At 44.1% G+C, this 21266-nt stretch overlaps 1 protein-coding gene across 1 annotated transcript in view; it reads right to left on the bottom strand.

Annotated features, from left to right (window-relative positions):
* Positions 1–21266, bottom strand: part of LOC126235523 (uncharacterized) — a 436836-nt gene that overhangs the window by 165364 nt on the left and 250206 nt on the right. The window contains exon 3 of the mRNA XM_049944241.1: positions 2683–2784. Within this exon, the coding sequence (XP_049800198.1) occupies positions 2683–2784 (102 nt within the window). The remainder of the gene's footprint in view (positions 1–2682; positions 2785–21266) is intronic.

Below are 21266 nucleotides of genomic sequence, written 5' to 3'. Positions count from 1 at the left end.
GGAATAGGATATATTTATATAATACTAAATATGGTTGCTACCCCCACCCATCGCTTCCACTCCAACCTTTACAACATACATGTCCACTCTCTTTTGTGAATTCGGAAGTTCTTTGCAAAAGTCAGATAACTTTATGCTCCCAGCCTACGTTTTCTTATTTCTTACGTGACTTGTTTTCCCCATCATTAGCAGCTGGAATGTTTGTCAAAGTCACAGAAGGACAATCCAGGTCAGAAAAATGAAGAAAACCACACCTGGGAGTATTGTACATACAGGAAAGGGGAATGTTTCGAATCAGACAAAAGCTAACATCAGTCGGTTTCATGAAAGATTTGTTAAATAACAGCTCAGTTTCTAATCTAGGTGATCTGGTTGGTACAGTTAATGGAAGATTAGATTTGCTCAGCGGATTGAGAGAAACTGTGTTTGATCTAGCATGCAAAAGGAATACGTCGTTCTCTTCCGAATAAACCTAGTATACGGTTCAAGGAAATGGAAATGTTATGAAACATGCCTTACAGGAAGACGCCGAAGGCTGTCGCTGATGTCCTATTAGAATATGAGTGACTTTATATTGCCTGATAGACTGGGAAGTGAAACAGGATTCCTTGGCACGAAGGCGAATATGCTCTCCTGAGACATTATTGGATAAATGAGGAGAACTGCAATTATAGGTTGATTGTGCAATAGTTCGTATTCTCCTCACCAATAGCTATTTTAATGGGTTAGAGTACGGTAGTGTGAGTTCTCTGATACAACATACTGGTACGTATTTTTAAACGCGCTACATACCGTAGATACAGGGTGTTTCAAAAATGACCGGTATATTTGAAACGGCAATAAAAACTAAACCAGCAGCAATAGAAATACACCGTTTGTTGCAATATGCTTGGGACAACAGTACATTTTCAGGCGGACAAACTTTCGAAATTACAGTAGTTACAATTTTCAACAACAGATGGCGCTGCAAGTGATGTGAAAGATATAGAAGACAACGCAGTCTGTGGGTGCGCCATTCTGTACGTCGTCTTTCTGCTGTAAGCGTGTGCTGTTCACAACGTGCAAGTGTGCTGTAGACAACATGGTTTATTCCTTAGAACAGAGGATTTTTCTGGTGTTGGAATTCCACCGCCTAGAACACAGTGTTGTTGCAACAAGACGAGGTTTTCAACGGAGGTTTAATGTAACCAAAGGACCGAAAAGCGATACAATAAAGGATCTGTTTGAAAAATTTCAACGGACTGGGAACGTGACGGATGAACGTGCTGGAAAGGTAGGGCGACCGCGTACGGCAACCACAGAGGGCAACGCGCAGCTAGTGCAGCAGGTGATCCAACAGCGGCCTCGGGTTTCCGTTCGCCGTGTTGCAGCTGCGGTCCAAATGACGCCAACGTCCACGTATCGTCTCATGCGCCAGAGTTACACCTCTATCCATACAAAATTCAAACGCGGCAACCCCTCAGCGCCGCTACCATTGCTGCACGAGAGACATTCGCTAACGATATAGTGCACAGGATTGATGACGGCGATATGCATGTGGGCAGCATTTGGTTTACTGACGAAGCTTATTTTTACCTGGACGGCTTCGTCAATAAACAGAACTGGCGAATATGGGGAACCGAAAAGCCCCATGCTGCAGTCCCATCGTCCCTGCATCCTCAAAAAGTACTGGTCTGGGCCGCCATTTCTTCCAAAGGAATCATTGGCCCATTTTTCAGATCCGAAACGATTACTGCATCATGCTATCTGGACATTCTTCGTGAATTTGTGGCGGTACAAACTGCCTTAGACGACACTACGAACACCTCGTGGTTTATGCAAGATGGTGCCCGGCCACATCGCACGGCCGACGTCTTTAATTTCCTGAATGATTATTTCGATGATCGTGTGATTGCTTTGGGCTATCCGAAACATACAGGAGGCGGCGTGGATTGGCCTCCCTATTCGCCAGACATGAACCCCTGTGACTTCTTTCTGTGGGGACACTTGAAAGACCAGGTGTACCGCCAGAATCCAGAAACAATTGAACAGCTGAAGCAGTACATCTCATCTGGATGTGAAGCCATTCCGCCAGACACGTTGTCAAAGGTTTCGGGTAATTTCATTCAGAGACTACGCCATATTATTGCTACGCATGGTGGATATGTGGAAAATATCGTACTATAGAGTTTCCCAGACCGCAACGCCATCTGTTGTTGAAAATTGTAACTACTGTAATTTCGAAAGTTTGTCTGCCTGAAAATGTACTGTTGTCCCAAGCATATTGCAAGAAACGGTGTATATCTATCGCTGCTCGTTTAGGTTTAGTTTTTATTGCCGTTTCAAATATACCGGTCATTTTTGAAACACCCTGTATAAGTAGTTATAGGCAATTTGCGGCAGGTGTCACAGACGCACAAACTTAACAGATGTATTCTTGTGTTCAGATCATGTTCTCATGCTAATGCAATACTTTACGACACGCGTAGCGGCGCACACAAAACTCCCAAAGATTTTCAGGAGGAAGATGGAAGATTTTCCGAAATATATTTTATACCAAGATGTTACTATGACTGTCTAATTCTTCTGGAACTGAGTGGAAGACATTCTACCATCCTCGAAATAAGATTACTGAATTATTGATGGCAAATGTGAAACGAAAATCTGTATTGGTAGAGAAGATAGGGCACGGAGAACAAATACCTGTTTCAATAGCGAGGAAATGTTGCAGCGACAGAGAGGCCTTCGTCTGGCCCTGTTTGTATCTCTCCTTGCTGTCGCGGTACAGCTGCAGGTGCAGACAGTCTGTAACAAAAGTAAAAGGATCATTTGGAGCAGTTAGGACATCAGCAAAGTGAACTAGTTTCTGCAAATGACAGATGTTACAATTACATAAATCTGTACTGACACAGAGCAAGGGCATGTCTATTTACATTAAAGGAATGTTTCAGTTTAGGGATGGGAAGGGTACCATGAATTTCTAGATCTTTCACTTTCTACATACAGCTCCTGGGCAGCAATAAGACATTATTCGAATCACGTGCCGCTTTTTAACGACGATATACCAGGTGATCAAAAAGTCAGTATACATTTGAAAACTTAATAAACCACGGAATAATTTAGACAGAGAGGTAAAAATTAACACACATGCTTGGAATGACATGTGGTTTTATTAGAAACAAGGAAAAAAAAACAAAGTTCACAAAATGTCCGACAGATGGCGCTGGACAGCAAAACGTCAGTGACTGCGCATGACAATCGTGTGTAGAAGGAGCTGTAATGAGAGAGAGAATCAGATGCGCCAGCAGTCGCAGCATGTTGACGTTACCTGAAAAGGCGCTTTTAGTGAAGCTGTATTATCAGAATGGGAAATGTACTAGTTCAGCGTTACGATCCTATTGCCATAGGAAGGGGATTCGAACGGGTAAATGTCCGTAGACAAATGCAGCTGTGGCGAGAATGATTTCGAAGTTCGAAGCCATGGGTTGTTTAGACGATAGACCCCATAGTGGCCGACCGAGCACAAGGCGTAATGCTGCTGAGACAGTTCAGGAAGAAATGGAGCCTGTAGCAGGTTCGTCTATGCACGGGGAAGTCAGCTCTCGTGCAGTCGCACGTCGCACCGGCATTCCATACACTACTGTTTGGTTGGCACTGAGGCTTACCCTCCGATGCTATCCGTACAAAATCCATCAGCATCATGAACAGTTACCTGGTGATTTAGTGAAGCGGAGGACATTTACGGTGTGGGCGTTTCAAAAGATGGCGGAAGATGACGATTGGTTGAGTAACGTGTTGTGGACCAACGAAGCTTATTTCACGCTCCGAGGGTCTGTCAACGCCCACAACTGCAGAATTTGGACTTCCGAATATCCTAGAACTGTCGTGGAAACTCCACTGCACCGCGAGAAAGTCACGGTATGGGTTGGATTTACCACATCTACCGTTATTGGGCCTTTTTTCTTCGAGGAAATGCGTGATTCTGGTTTTGTAACTGCTACCGTGACGGGTGAGAGGTACGCCGATATGTTACAGAATCGCATCATCCCTAGCCTGGCTGATAAACACCTGCTGGAACGTACGATGCAGGATGGCGCTCCACCCCGTATTGCTAGACGCGTGAAAGATCTCTTGCGCGCGTCGTTTGGTGATGATCGTGTGCTCAGCCGCCACTTTCCTCATGCTTGGCCTCCCTGGTCCCCAGACTTTGGGGTTACCTGAAGTCTCATGTGTATCGTGATCGACCGACATCTCTAGGGATGCTGAAAGACATAATTCGACGCCAATGCCTCACCATAACTCCGGACATGCTATACAATGTTGTTCACAACATTATTCCCCGATTACAGCTATTGTTGAGGAATGATGGTGGACATATTGAGCATTTCCTGTAAAGAACATCAACTTTGCTTTGTTTTACTTTGTTATGGTAATTGTTGCTGTTGTGATCAGGACATTTTTTTGAACTTTTGTATTTTTCATAAAACCCCATGTCATTCTAAGCATGTGTGTCAATTTGTACCTCTCTATGTACATTATTCCGTGATTTATTCAGTTTTCAAATTTATACTGACTCTTTGATCACCCGGTGGATCGGTCACAGACTGTTATTAGACTCGCAGCCTTTGGACACTATAGTGAATTCTTCGCGAACTCAGAAATTTGTAGTCATCACTTTTTCTCAGATATATAGGGAGTTGCTTGCAAACTTAATTTTTGTGAAGTGTAGTCCGCCTGCTTAACTGAGTGGTAATATGTTTGCCTACCATGCAGTGCACACGTGTTGGATTCATAGTCGGGTTGGAGATTTTCTCCTCTCGTGGACTGGGTGTTGCGTTGTCCTCATGATCATGTCATCATCAACGACGTGCAAATCGCCCAGTGTGGCGTCACCTGAAATAAGACTTCCAAGCCGGCGGCCGAACTTCCCTGGATGGGGCCCCTGTCCAACAATGCTACAGAATATATATTTTTTTTTATGTGATGATGGAGCCGGCAAAAACCAATTCTGCGCATCAAGTCTTTCATGCAAAGCCCTGTGTCGACTTTGTTCCCTGTTACAAACAAATTTTCTTTTAAAGTGGAATTTTACGTGCCCTCATGGACTGTGCGGCTGGTCCCGGCGGAGGTACGAGTCCTCCCTCGGGCATGAGTGTGTGTGTTTGTCCTTAGGATAATTTAGGATACGTAGTGTGTAAGCTTAGGGACTGATGACCTTAGCAGTTAAGTCCCATGAGATTGCACGCGCATTTGAACATTTCTTTTTTACGTGCCCACTTGACAGAAGAGTTCCAAAGTAACCCAGTACGACAGGCGTGTTATCGGTATGTACCGTCAGGGACGCTAAAGCACGAAGAATAGCCAGTAGTCCAGGTGCGACAGCACCATCTGCCCGTGCTGAGTTACCGCCCTGCAGCAGCGTTGCTGCCCGGTCGCTGCTAGAGTACTGGCTATTTCTCATGGTTTACCGTCCCTGTTAATATTTTCACGTAGAAGAACGTGTAATTAGATGAATGACGAACACTCACTTCACGTAACGAAGGTTTATTCAGCACTTGAACATATAAGAGTGCGGAGCGAACAGCCTCCGGCCAGAACACACACGGTATATATACAGTTACAGAACATTCCAATACAATGATTCTTGACATTTGTGGATAGTTCTAGAATGTACTCGAACCGAATATAGAAATTAAAATTGTACAGTTCAGGTGAGTTTTAAACTGACGACCCTCCATACAACAGTCTAGTATCATAGCCACTACACCACTGTGACTGTGTTACGCAGCTTCTTCTGCGACAATTTTAATCGATAACACGAATATCGTACTAAACTAATTTGGGACCACTGTATCGAATGGCCACGTAAGCTTAGGATTTAAAAAATAATTTTGTTTGCACTGGGAAAGAAACAGACGCTTTGAGTCGATGCTGGGTGTCGCATGGTATACAAGACGAGCTGTGTTTGTTCGTGCTCACTCCAGCGACACGTTGCAAAAACTAAATTGCAAATATCTACGGTAACACCAGAGAAAAAGCGTCTAACAGCTGCTAGGAGAAAATGGCTCTGAGCACTATGCGACTTAACTTCTGAGGTAATCATTCGCCTAGGACTTAGAGCTAATTAAATCTAACTAACTTAAGGACATCACACACATTCATGCGCGAGGCAGGATTCGAACCTGCGACCGTAGCGGTCGCGTGGCTCGAGACTGTAGTGCCTAGAACCACACGGTCACTCCGGCCGGCGCTGCTAGGAGAGACGTCCTGTATATACACTCCTGGAAACTGAAATAAGAACACCGTGAATTCATTGTCCCAGGAAGGGGAAACTTTATTGACACATTCCTGGGGTCAGATACATCACATGATCACACCGACAGAACCACAGGCACATAGACACAGGCAACAGAGCATGCACAATGTCGGCACTAGTACAGTGTATATCCACCTTTCGCAGCAATGCAGGCTGCTATTCTCCCATGGAGACGATCGTAGAGCTGCTGGATGTAGTCCTGTGGAACGGCTTGCCATGCCATTTCCACCTGGCACCTCAGTTGGACCAGCGCTCGTGCTGGACGTGCAGACCGCGTGAGACGACGCTTCATGTTCAATGGGGGACAGATCCGGAGATCTTGCTGGCCAGGGTAGTTGACTTACACCTTCTAGAGCACGTTGGGTGGCACGGGATACATACGGACGAGCATTGTCCTGTTGGAACAGCAAGTTCCCTTGCCGGTCTAGGAATGGTAGAACGATGGGTTCGATGACGGTTTGGATGTACCGTGCACTATTCAGTGTCCCCTCGACGATCACCAGTGGTGTACGGACAGTGTAGGAGATCGCTCCCCACACCATGATGCCGGGTGTTGGCCCTGTGTGCCTCGGTCGTATGCAGTCCTGATTGTGGCGCTCACCTGCACGGCGCCAAACACGCATACGACCATCATTGGCACCAAGGCAGAAGTGACTCTCATCGCTGAAGACGACACGTCTCCATTCGTCCCTCCATTCACGCCTGTCGCGACACCACTGGAGGCGGGCTGCACGATGTTGGGGCGTGAGCGGAAGACGGCCTGACGGTGTGCGGGACCGTAGCCCAGCTTCATGGAGACGGTTGCGAATGGTCCTCTCCGATACCCCAGGAGCAACAGTGTCCCTAATTTGCTGGGAAGTGGCGGTGCGGTCCCCTACGGCACTGCGTAGGATCCTACGGTCTTGGCGTGCATCCGTGCGTCGCTGCGGTCCGGTCCTAGGTCGACGGGCACGTGCACCTTCCGCCGACCACTGGCGACAACATCGATGTACTGTGGAGACCTCACGCCCCACGTGTTGAGCAATTCGGCGGTACGTCCACCCGGCCTCCCGCATGCCCACTATACGCCCTCGCTCAAAGTCCGTCAACTGCACATACGGTTCACGTCCACGCTGTCGCGGCATGCTACCAGTGTTAAAGACTGCGATGGAGCTCCGTATGCCACGGCAAACTGGCTGACACTGACGGCGGCGGTGCACAAATGCTGCGTAGCTAGCGCCATTCGACGGCCAACACCGCGGTTCCTGGTGTGTCCGCTGTGCCGTGCGTGTGATCATTGCTTGTACAGCCCTCTCGCAGTGTCCGGAGCAAGTACGGTGGGTCTGACACACCGGTGTCAATGTGTTCTTTTTTCCATTTCCAGGAGTGTATATAAAGGTGAGCAGTAATAAATCAGACAATCTGAAGGGACAGATTGATGACTGGAAATGGGTGGAAAAGGGTCCTGTGAAAGAGTTTGTGGAAATGGTCGGTGTGCGTGCAACAGTTAATCCTCCCGGAAGACAGTACAGAGCTACATCGCATCCACTTCACAACAGATGTTCAAAGTGGCCTCCACGGGATTGCAGAGAGTAATAGCGGTTGTCATGCAGGATACACATAAACGTACTTTGGCTTACACCATGTTGGCGGGCAGCTTGCCTTGAGCTTACATTAGGGTTCGTCTTAATATTCTATTGAAACCGGTCCTCCAAATATGGCGTACGCACAGTCCGCCGCCTCCCAGCACGTTAGTCTGTCTGAAAAGACCCATGATAACATAAAAATAGCTGGAAATGTTGTGTGATGTGGTTGGTGCCTGTGAGAGGATTCGTCTTGTTATAGCCGTGTTGTCTTTCGACCGTTTCCACCTGCTTGGCCGTACACGAACACCATTGTGCCTTGTTCCTGACCTTTTCCTGTTTTTGACAACTGTAAGACCTTCGGTGGAAATTGTGAAAACAAAGCTAAGTATCCTACAAATGGCTTCCGTTGACAACTACCATCAAGACAATTCCACTGTTATCTAATGAACCCGATCATCTGTTAAGAAGCAGCTTCTTCACTACTTTTTGTAAAATGGAATAGTCCACCATCGACACGTTTTGACTCTTCAAAGTACATGCAATCTTGACAGCCTCGTGGTCGGGACTCCGGTCTAGAGACCAACAGCGAGGAAAGAGGGAGAAGACGGACGTACAACGAAATCATTTCAAAGTTTGGGACAGTTATACAAATTGTGAGTTAAAGCATTTAAAAGTTATCCCTTATTCTGTGCCCTGTAGTTCAGAATTACATCTTTTCACTTTAGTGTAATTTCTTTTTGTAACAAATTGTAAACTGAGAAATACACTGAAGCGCCAAAGAAACTTGTTTAGGCATGCATATTCAAATGCAGGGATATGTAAATAGGCAGAATAAGGCGCTGCGGTCAGCAACGCCTATAAAAGACAACAAGGTTCTGGTGAAGTTGTTAGATCAATTATTGCTGCTACTATGGCAGGTTATCAAGATTTAAGTGAGTTTGAAAGTGACGTTATAGTCGCGCGCACGAGCTATGGGACACAGCATCTCCGAAGTAGCGATGCAGTGGGGATTTTCTCGTACGACCATTTAAAGAGTGTACCGTGAATATGAGGAATCTGGTAAAACATCAAATCTCTGACATCGCTGCGGCCGGAAAAAGACGCTCCAAGAACGGGGCCAACGACAACTGAAGAGAATCGTTCAGCCTAACAGAAGTGCAACACTTCCTCAAATTTCTGCAGGTATTAACGCTGGGCCATCAACAAGTGTCAGCATGCGAAACATTCAATGAAATATCATCGATATGGGCTTTCAGAGCCAAAGCCCCACTCCTGTACCATTGAGGACTGCACGACACAAAACGTTACGTCTCGCCTGGCCCGTCAGCACCGACATTGGACAGTCGATGACTGGAAACATGTTGCCTGGTCTTACGAGTTTCGCTTCAAACTGTTTTGAGAGGATGGACGCGTACGGATATGGAGTCAACCACATGAATCTATGAACCCTGCATGTCAGCAGGGGACTGTTCGAGCTGGTGGAGGCTCCGTAATGGTGTGGGACGTGTGCAGTTGGAATAACATGGGACCCCTGATACATTTAGATACGACTCTGACAGGTGACACGTACGTAAGCACCCTGTCTCATCAAGTGTATCCATTCATGCCCACTGTGCATTGCGACGGACTCGGGCAGTTCCAGCAGGATAATGCTACACCTCACACGCCCAGAATGGCTCCAGGAACACTCTTCTTAGCTTGAACACTTCCGCTGGCCACCAGACTCCCCAGACATGAACATTATTGAGCATACACGGAATGCCTTGTAATGTGCAGTTCTGAAGAAATGTCCACCCCTTCGTTCTCTTACGGATTTATGAACAGCCCTGTAGGATTCATGGTGTCAGTTCCCTCCAGCACTACTTCAGACATTAGTCGAGTCCATGTCGCTTCGTGTTGCGGCACTTCTGCGTGTTCGCGGGCCCCACACGATATTAGGCAGGTGTACAAGTTTCTTTGGCTCTTCAGTGTAGTATTCAACTTAATTAACAAAGCATTTAATAAAAGATTGTTGGTGGATAGGAGTGCCACTGCAAACGTTGTATTAACACTTTTAAAATGTTCAAAAAGGTTTTAAAGTAAACATCCCCGAGAAGCCCCAGCACATGAACTTCTCTTTTTAACAAATCAACCCTACAATTAAACTTTCGCTACTCGGTGCGCAATTAAGAAATGTTACCCTCACATGAGGAAATTTAAGTGTGTTTCTTTCCATGATTTACTTGTTATTGAGGCAGTGCAGACGGAAAACTATTTATCGCACGTATATCCAACGTATTGGAACGGTCTTCAGACTGTGCGATACATTTATCAGTAGTGTATTAATGTCATGACTTGCCGTTAGGCTCCCGCATTGGTACGGCGATGTACGGCTGAAAGACAAGCATCACAGTATTGCAGACGGTCGATATGACTCTGGACATAGTGAGCAGAGATTTACTCGTCAAGCTGTTATAACAAAACAACAGCAGTATCGCTGCTGCTATTCGGTAGTATCGATGTACCGAATGAAGATGGGGAGGTTTTCTTTACGTGGTGAGATTGCTGAACATGATTTGGGAATTCGAATTAACTGGTGATTTGGAACGGCTCCTGGGAGAGACCGATGGCAACTGCGCCACATATTGTTGAAGTTTTTGTTGCCATGGCTGAGAATGCTGGATGCAATGTGCCATCTTCAAGCAGTACATGTGCTGTGTCACGAGAACTGAACTTTCCATGGTCTACAGCTTGAGAAGTTTTGCGAAATGTTGTGAAATGGTATCCGTACAAACTTCAGGTTACTTACCAACTCAGAAGGTCATTAGACTGAGCAACGTTTGTAGCCAGTAACGTAAACTTGGTACGCACTTAAGAAATGTTACCCTCTCATGTGGAAATTTAAATGTGTTTCTTTCCATGGTTTACTTGTTATTTCTCTTCCGCATATCCTTACACATTTTTCCACAAGCACGCGTTTTTCATGGGGGACGTCTCAACTACAGAAAGTTTAGTTTTAACTGCCCCATACATATAAGTAATTTTCTCTGTAACTTAAAAAAATTTTGATCACTTAGTTCTTTTCCAGAGAGTTATAGCAATTGGTAATAATTTATTGAAAAGATCGTAATGTTGTTTTATACTAACTAATGTATTCAAACCGCCTAGGTATAAATAAAATTTATATTATTTTTAATTAGGAAGCTAGAGGCCTTCACATTTCTGGGTTTGGATGGCACATGCTGTGTTCCGACATATGTTATGGCGGCAAAACATTCATGTAAGTATGGTGTTCTGATTCCAGTTCTCCTGAACGCACAAATCATTGCACCTTCTAAACAACCTGCACACAAGATGTAAAGTTTCTTGTGTCACGAAGCGACCAGCTTCCTCTATGCGCTGTTGGAAGTCATATTTAGTGTGATTGTACAATGCACTTTTACGGTGTCGTAAAGAAGGCGGACGGGAATGCGCAAGGAAACGAGGTTCGATCTGCTAAGGCTGCTGACGTGGAATGAGCAATCAGAGATGATTTCAGACGGCGCATCTGGGAATCCTGTTGTTCCGTGATTCCACAAACTTCATATCTCGACCGCAGATCAGTAAGAAAACATATTGAGTTGTGCATTCAGGGCAAAAGACACTGTTCTGAACACATCATTTCGGTGAACATTCTGCCAGCAGAAACTCCATGTGAATACTGCCAATGATGTAAAACACTCTGCGTCTACCACTATAACTCTGAAAGTTCCTATCTCCCAAAATAAAACCGACAGAAATTTGATGTAAGTTTATTTGTACTCATTTGGTTCAAACACTTCAGCTTCACGATGGAAAAAAATTTATGTTTAAAAAATTATAAGTCGTTATTGAAAGTTAATGGCATTTCTCTATCTACAAAAATTACTGATCATCAAGATTTGAGGAAATAATTCTTGAATTGCAATATTTAGCCAATGGGAAAACGGAAGTCGTAGATAGATTCGTCTGGATTTTCTCTGAATCGTCACCATTGCGAACATCCCGCAACAGGCCATATTGTCATCACGTAAACGGTCGTCACAATTCCACAGAGACAACAAATTACCGAATTTACTATATTTCCGTTTCCACTGTCCACCTCGCGCAATACGGGTACCTCAGCTGCTGAAGTACAGATAGAGACATCTAGTGGATTTCCGGAGAACTTTCACGGTGAGCTCTTTCGAGTGGTGCAAACTACGTAGTCCATACACAAGTTATGATACTCTTTAAGGACTCCTGCACTATTTTCCAATGAGCACTATTTCAACAGTAATAGCCAAATTCTGTCCCAATGATATACATACTATAAAGCCTGCTTTGAGAAAATAAGATCTGAACTATGATTTCCTCAAGAGATAGTGATCAGCTTAAATAACTAGACGCATCATACTCTCTCCCAAAAGACAGTTGAGAGCCGAATACTCGCTTATAAAACAACTACCTCTAGGCTTGTTATCAGCAAAGATTTTGATTGATATTCTTGTGCCTTAAATTTAATGCTACTGCTGAATGTTTGTTTTATTTTCGTCATTAATTTCTCGACATACAGTTTGATCAATAGGAATGTTACATAACCCTTTCAAATCCGAGCACACCTCTCTTTGCCATTCGTCTTAATATATTTTGTTGGGTCTTCCACACAGTGAACCTTACTCAATTTTTTATCCCATGGTTTATAAACATTTTCTCGTAATACAAAGGTCTTGCACTATTTTACATTGTCGGAAGGTTTTCATCGGTCGACAAATACTATAAAAGTATCTTCATTTTTCTTACGTTTGATTCCATTACCAAAGCAACGTTAGACTCTCTCAGATGATTTTACCTCTACGATTAGAAAAACGTACTGCACTAGTTACATTTTCTTATGCGTAGCATAACGCGTTTCGAGAATTTATTCTCATTATCAAATGCATTACTTACACTGGTTGATTATGTGATGTCTGCATGTGTGCTGTTCTGCTCATCTTGCCTGCAGTCGTAAGGTACTCCGTCTCCTTCACTGCGCCGAAATTCACACAATAGCAATACATATATATCTACTGGTTAATGAGAATAAATGCTCGAAACGTGTTGTGCTATACGCACCAAAACGTATCAGGTCCTGTTTTTCATTTAAATCGTGAACAACATTGTTATATGTTTTCCAAAAATATCGACTATGATGACTGAAACTGGGCCTTCACTTGTACTAAAACCAAACTGGCAGTCGTCGAACAGCTACTCAGTTTACATTCCTACTGTTTTGTATGTTATTCTTGGCAGCATTTCGGATGTATGAGCTGTCAAACGGATTGTGTGACTCTTCTTACATCTATTTTTCGTTTCTTATTTTCAGGATTTCGTGGATTATGTTCTTTCGACAGTTTGATGGTACATATTATGTGTCATAGATTCTGCAAACTACCTTGAATACTAGTACACTTGTCACTTGCCCCAATGATGATTGAGATCATGCCTTGTTTGAACATGAAGTGAGAAGTCTAGATATTTGACTTTTATTACATTTCTGTTTCTGTGTTGATGCACTGCATCTCAATACTTAATAAAAGAAAACATACTGCGCAATAGGATCTATGTACACGATCTTTACTTAAATCGTGCAGTTAGTTAATATCGACTATTTATCATTTTGAAGCACATGTGTGATATTATGTAGTATATATTGTATTTATCAAATTATTTTTTTTATAAAATTAGCAAAGTAATTGAATAATAACAGTACATAATACGTAATACCACAGATGTGCTTGAAAATGAAACATGATATAAATGAGCTAATTGCACGATCGAATAAAGATCTTACATGTAGCCTACGACGAATTACGTTTTCTTTTATTACCTCTTTCATTATTTTATTAACAATCTAGATAATGTTTTCTGTAATTGTTATTGATTGCCGTTTTCAGCCATTATTATTTTCGTTCTTCCACTGTATCTCTTCACAGTGCTGCTACGTACACGTTGTAATTGTGAATACTAGCCATATATGCACTCAAATTGTGAAACTGCACTTCAACTAAAACCTGGTAAATAAATAAGACACCACATTGAATCTGTTTTTGAGAGACTCCAGGTAAATAAACAATGAAGGTTATGTCAAGTGATTGGATTTCAGTAATCGTCAAATTTTATTATCAATGTGTAGGGGAGGGTTTTGCACATTGGAACAGTTTCAAGAATTTCGCCTCCAGCTGGCCCTGAAATAGAAGCTTGATTTGTTTTCTTATTCCATTTCGAAATGATACACTTTATGTTTGCTGCAGACTTTTGCTGAAGTTGAAAAAATTACGCCATAAAAGTAAGGTATTTCCAAATGTGAAAAAATGTTATAAGGTACAACATGTCGTGTACTTGGGAACAAAGATTCTTTTCAGATTTAAAATTGTTGCAATTGAGAAAATCTTGTCAGTGCTGTATTTAACAGGTCATGTGTTACATTACTACTCTACTACGCACTAATAATGTGGAACTGAAATCAAATTAGCAAGTTTTATCGAAGACCAGTTAAAAAATTCTCAAACTAAAGCTATTGGCAGCTAAAACAAAATTCTATCTACAAGACAGAGAAATTTATAAGACATTAAAGAAACTAACTCCTTAACTCCTTTGCTAATATCACGGATTCCATGGAAGTCGGCCTGCAATATATATGGAAATGGTGACTATAATAAAGTCATATCCGTACCAGATTCGTTACGCCTTTATTTAAAGCTTGTTCAATGGTCAGGTTTCTTTGGCTCCTACACTGCTTCCAGGCGTTCTTCGACACACACACACACACACTCAACGTTTAACACATTATACTGCAGTGACAAAAAAAAATTTTTCGTTTTTAACTTTTTAATACTCAGACTATCTCATGCGCCGTGTTTCGAGAGATGTCGTATACTTGGTATGTTTCGAGCGATTGAACTAAAATACACATCGTGAATATGGATTTACAAAAGCATGCAAACGATATAATATTGTGTCTAAGTGCAGGAGACTGTGCTAAAAATGGAACAGCTGTGAGTGAAGATCTCACGAAAATAATGTAGGAGCCAACATATCTGACCACTGAAGACGCTTTCAGTAAAGTGAAACTGGTCGGGTCCAAAATTTTTATTTTTGACACTACCACTTTTTATGAGACAATAATAACCAGTCATAGCCTACAGACTTTCGACTCTACAATAAGAAGGTAATTGTGATAAAAACTGTAATAAGTCAGTCACCGCCTCCTTAACCGGAATGTCGTTTTTCCGAAAGGCTTTTATTGCAGTCGCAAAAGACGGCTACTGCGTAAGAGATTCCTCAACCACAGAAAGACGAAATGTAGAATTAAAGTATGTGGAATGCCTTGTTAAATGTATGAGAGGGCCTGATGGCCCTGTTTGTGCTATAATAAATAAAAAATAAACACAATTTAATTTTTGGCTCACCCGTAGATCAGAAGTAAAGAAGCTGCAGTGGCTTTCCTGTGTCTCCGATCATACAGTGAAGGGTTTCACGATCGATTGTCCTAGCTGCTGGTGAGTCTTCCAGGTTGTACGGTCATAGTCCATAAAACTTTTCCACTCCTAATGGTTCGTCCAGAGGTGCGCTGGACATGTTTATTGGAGCCATGGGTTCCTTTTTGTTTGCCCATTGCTGGGTTGAACGCCCGAGTGTCGTGAAAAAGGGGTGTATTATAAGCAGAGGCAATCCTTGTCACCAAAGATTTTTTATGCTACTGCATCCGTATATACACACCTCTCTTGGGCCGAGAGGAGATAGGTCACGCCGTTGGGAGAAATTTAATTCCCTGTAGCTTGTACACGTAAAGAGGAGACCGGTGTTGATGCCAAAGTGACGCCATCTGTCGACAGACGGCAACACGAAGATCATCCGAACGATTGGAAGAGCTAGCAGGCCGAGGTAGAAGGACTGCAGTCTTGGTAGCAGCGTCAGCAGCCTCATTTCAAGTCGTAACCAGATCGTCGTAACCAGGAACCCACATAAACATCACGGTGAGTCCCTCATCATCGAGCAAGTGGGCGCTTTCTTGGACCCGTTGCACTTATGATGGACTGTGTACAGCACACAGAGGCTCTAGTGGGCACTGAGAGAATCAGAGCATATGATAAAAAAGCCTATGTCACCTGACGTTCAGGGTGGCCTGACAGAGGGCGAAGAGCCCTGCTGTACAAATTGTGCCGTGTTGTGGTAGATGATAAAGCAGAAGGTCGTTGCCAATGACGGAGGCACACCTCAGACCACAGTCAGCCTTGAAGTCATCAGGGTACACGAATGTGCTGTCAACATGTTGCCGGCGAGGGCTGGGAAACTTAAAGCGAATGAAGTCCAATATGAACACTGCCCGGCGCACGAAGCCCAGGCAGTAAAGTTTTCACACCTATGATGAACGTGGCAGGTATCGTGAAGTTAAGCAGCTGGTACAGTAGCTGGAAGCGAGCTCCAGGAGGTAATAGAGAAGAAGGGCGTGCCTCTTAATGGCGGTCAAAAGAGTCATTGAAAAAGGAGGTACTGTTTGAATGGCCAGGCATGGCAGACTAATGGCAGGCGTACCCACTGAGGAGGACATCACGCCAATATGACATTGGTAATACGATAGCTCCTGCATTTTTTTTTTTAGTCATCAGTCTACTGACTGGTTTGATGCAGCCCGCCACGAATTCCTTTCCTGTGCTAACCTCTTCATCTCAGAGTAGCACTTGCAACCTACGTCCTCAATTATTTACTTGACGTGTTCCAATCTCTGTCTTCCTCTACAGTTTTTGCCCTCTACAGCTCCCTCTAGTACCATGGAAGTCATTCCCTCATGTCTTAGCAGATGTCCTATCATGCTGTCCCTTCTCCTTATCAGTGTTTTCCACATATTCCTTTCCTCTCCGATTCTGCGTAGAACCTCCTCATTCCTCACCTTATCAGTCCACCTAATTTTCAACATTCGTCTGTAGCACCACATCTCAAATGCTTCGATCCTCTTCTCTTCCGGTTTTCCCACAGTCCATGTTTCACTACCATACAATGCTGTACTCCAGACGTCCACTCTTATTATTCCCTCTTGGTTGTTGTACATATTGTATATGACCCGTCTCTCCCTATAGCTTACCCCTACTTTTTTCAGAATCTCGAACAGCTTGCACCATTTTATATTGTCGAACGCTTTTTCCAGGTCGACAAATCCTATGAAAGTGCCTTGATTTTTCTTTAGCCTTGCTTCCATTATTAGCCGTAACGTCAGAATTGCCTCTCTCGTCCCTTTACTTTTGCTAAAGCCAAACTGATCGTCACCTAGCGCATTCTCAATTTTCTTTTCCATTTTTCTGTATATTAGTCTTGTAAGCAGCTTCGATGCATGAGCTGTTAAGCTGATCGTGCGATAATTCTCGCACTTGTCAGCTCTTGCCGTCTTCGGAATTGTGTGGATGATGCTTTTCAGAAAGTCAGATGGTATGTCGCCAGACTCATATATTCTACACACCAACGTGAATCCTCCAAAGCTCTTTTAAATTCCGATTCTAATACTGGGTCCCCTATCTCTTCTAAATCGACTCCTGTTTCTTCTTTTATCACATCAGACAAACCTTCACCCTCATAGAGGCTTTCAATGTATTCTTTCCACCTATCTGCTCTCTCCTCTGCATTTAACAGTGGAATTCCCGTTCCGCTCTTAATGTTACCACCGTTGCTTTTAATGTCACCAAAGGTTGTTTTCACTTTCCTGTATGCTGAGTCTGTCCTTCCGACAACCATATCTTTTTCGATGTCTTCACCTTTTTTCCTGCAGCTATTTCTTCTTAGCTTCCCTGCACTTCCTATTTATTTCATTCCTCAGCGACTTGTACTTCTGTATTCCTGATTTTCCCTGAACTTGTTTGTACTTCCTCCTTTCATCAATCAACTGAAGTATTTCTTCTGTTACCCATGGTTTCTTCGCAGCTACCTTCTTTGTACTTATGTTTTCCTTCCCAACTTCTGTGATGGCCCTTTTTAGAGATGTCCATTCCTCTTCAACTGTACTGCCTACTGCGCTATTCCTTATTGCTGTATCTATAGCGTTAGAGAACTTCAAACGTATCTCGTCATTCCTTAGTACTTCCGTATCCCACTTCTTTGCGTGTTGATTCTTCCTGACTAATGTCTTGAACTTCAGCCTACTCTTCATCACTACTATATTGTGATCTGAGTCTATATCTCCTCCTCGGTACGCCTCACAATCCAGTACCTGATTTCGGAATCTCTGTCTGACCATGATGTAATCTAATTGAAATCTTCCCGTATCTCCCGGCCTTTTCCAAGTATACCTCCTCCTCTTGTGATTCTTGAACAGGGTATTCGCTATTACTAGCTGAAACGTGTTACAGAACTCAATTAGTCCTTCTCCTCTTTCATTCCTTGTCCCACGCCCATATTCTCCTGTAACCTTTTCTTCTACTCCTTCCCCTACAACTGCATTCCAGTCGCCCATGACTATTAGATTTTCGTCCCCCTTTACATACTGCATTACCCTTTCAATATCCTCATACACTTTCTCTATCTGTTCATCTTCACCTGGCGACGTCGGCATGTATACCTGAACTATCGTTGTCGGTGTTGGTCTGCTGTCGATTCTGATTAGAACAACCCGGTCACTGAACCGTTCACAGCAACACACCCTCTGCCCTACCTTCCTATTCATAACGAATCCTACACCTGTTATACCATTTTCTGCTGCTGTTGATATTACCCGATACTCATCTGACCAGAAATCCTTGTCTTCCTTCCACTTCACTGCACTGACTCCTACTATATCTAGATTGAGCCTTTGCATTTGCCTTTTCAGATTTTCTAGTTTCCCTACCACGTTCAAGCTTCTGACATTCCACGCCCCGACTCGTAGAACGTCATCTTTTCGTTGATTGATCAATCTTTTTCTCATGGTAACCTCCCCCTTGGCAGTCCCCTCCCGGAGATCCGAATGGGGGACTATTCAGGAATCTTTTGCCAAAGGAGAGATCATCATGATACTTCTTCAATTACAGGCTACATGTCCTGTGGATACACGTTACGTGTCTTTAATTCAGTGGCTTCCATTGCCTTCTGCATCCTCATGTCGTTGATCATTGCTGATTCTTCCGCCTTTAGGAGCAATTTCCCACCCCTAGGACAAGAGAGTGCTCTGAACCTCTATCCGCTTCTTATGCCGGAAGTCTTCGGCCGCCAATGCTGATTATTTATCAAAATTTAGGCAGTGTCGGGGATCGAACCCAGGACCGAAGACGTTTTGATTATGAATCAAAGACGCTACCCTTTTTTTTTCCTATGTCAGGCTTACCACCTTTGCTGACATACATTTTGTTGTACTACCGCATAAATAGTGTCTACAATGTCCATATGTTGACAAATAGTGGCTAATTAGAAAATAAATTAATTAAGGAAATGAATAAAACAGAAAATGCCCAAATGAAAGACATGAAGACATTGCGGACAGTACAAATACAAAAGAAACGTGCTCCTGTAGCAATGAAATGAAATTCCTGTCGGGGGCGACAGCTGCTCACGACCCGACGTTCGATAGAGCAAGAGAGCCATCGACTCGTTCTCCAGACGTTGGTGTAAGACTGGGTCGTCTTCTCGAAATTAACTAAGGGTCCGTAAGTGTGATCGATGACTATCTCGGCTTCTTCGTCTATCTCATCTCTCACCCGTCACACCCCATCTGGCCGGCGGGTCGGTAAATGTAAGTCGCAAGTAATTAGCGAAGTCTTGCCCATATTTCTTATGCTGTTGCAGCTTCATGTGTCCATCCAGGAGAAAATGCCAAAAATCAATTTTGTCCTTTTCCGATTCGTTAAACACGTAGCCCACCACCATTCCTCGTACCCATGTCACTGCATTGGTTTTTTGGACCGGAAAATAAGATTCTTGGGAGAAAAAAAGTGTGTCTGATGAAATTGTGTGAGGGGCGGAGCGTAACAGGAACGCCAATATCTGTTGTGCCAAGTGCCACACTGGGGCCGTCCCACTACATGCTAAACGATGTTCATCAGTGTCCACTGTTGCGCAGCCTAAACATAGTGGAGTGTCTGCAAAATGAATCGCGGGCCGCCGTTGATTCGTTGCGAACTTCCTATTTACCACCACATACCATGTTGAGCGTACCGACGTTGGGAGGTAAACGTTCCGTATAACGCGCCATATCTGTCGCCAGTTCTTGTCTGGGTACTTCTTTTCCAGTGTATTCCTGGGGCACCGGCGCAGTAAGAGTTGATATACATCTCGCGTCGTCGGTAGTCGTGTCGTTGGGAATGAATCTCTGACATAGCTAAGCTCCAAAAAAAAAAAGACTTGAAATGTGACAGCTGCGGTGAAATATGGCCCACATTGACTGGGGGCAGCACTGAAGTGGGCGCTAGTACATCGGCCAACGCACCCGAGATATTGCGAAATTGACCGCGCCACTGTCGGAAAATCGTACTGACGAATAACGCCCGTGCCTTTTCATATAAGTTCACTAGACCACGTCCGCCCTCTCCAGGTGGTAGAGTAAGCGTTGTGTATTGGATCTTAAACAGGTGTCCCACACTCACGTAGGTTCCGAAAGTTGCTTGTATCCGTGTTGCCAGTGTGCGCGTTAAAGGCAGGACATGCGCTACGTCAGTGAGTCTCGGTGCTAGGTATACGTTACCATAGGTCACCCTCTGAATCATATCCAACGCTCTTAATTTCTGTAACAGCACCATTGTCCGCATCAGCTTCAATATGCGTCGGTAGTTATCCGCTGCTGTCCGCTGCACATCCGTGTGGAACGTAACACCTAGACATTTTATGGTCTTAACTAACATGAGCGGCCCTTCCTCCCCAGGTTGTAATCCTCGACCGACATTCATGCAGCGTGATTTCTGTAGATTAAGCACGCTTCCTGCCGCCATCCCGTATCGCTGTATCCATGCCAACGCCGTACGTACTTCGTCGCCTGTCCTTGCCACCAGCATCACATCGCCAGCATAAACGCGGCAATGAAAGGTCAGTTGTGGCAACGGCACTCCCTCCAACCGTCTTCGGAGACCATATAGACAGGGTTCCAAAGCAATTGCATACAAAAATATCGAGAGGGGACACCTTGAGGAACTGACCTTGAAATAACAATGTAGTCAGTGCCCCGCCCATTCACCGAGACCTTTGATCGCACGCCGTGTAACAGTCGCATGATCACTAGAATGAAGGCCTGTGGGATTCCCAATCTGCCCATCACCGCATGCAAAAAGGTATGATCCACTCTGTCGAAGTCAATAGCGACGAGTGCCCCACGCACTCGGCATGCCGCTGCTAATGCGATGATATCTCGGTAGTCACCGAGCGCCGTATGTACGTTACTCTTACCGCCGAGGCAAGTTTGATCTAAGAGGAGTCTATCAGAAATTGAAGACTGCAGG

The sequence above is a fragment of the Schistocerca nitens genome, chromosome 2 (assembly GCF_023898315.1).
Source record: "Schistocerca nitens isolate TAMUIC-IGC-003100 chromosome 2, iqSchNite1.1, whole genome shotgun sequence".
NCBI classification, from domain to species: Eukaryota; Metazoa; Arthropoda; class Insecta; order Orthoptera; family Acrididae; genus Schistocerca; species Schistocerca nitens.
Note: the sequence above shows the minus strand (reverse complement) of the source record. Positions and strands in the feature narration are given on the sequence as shown.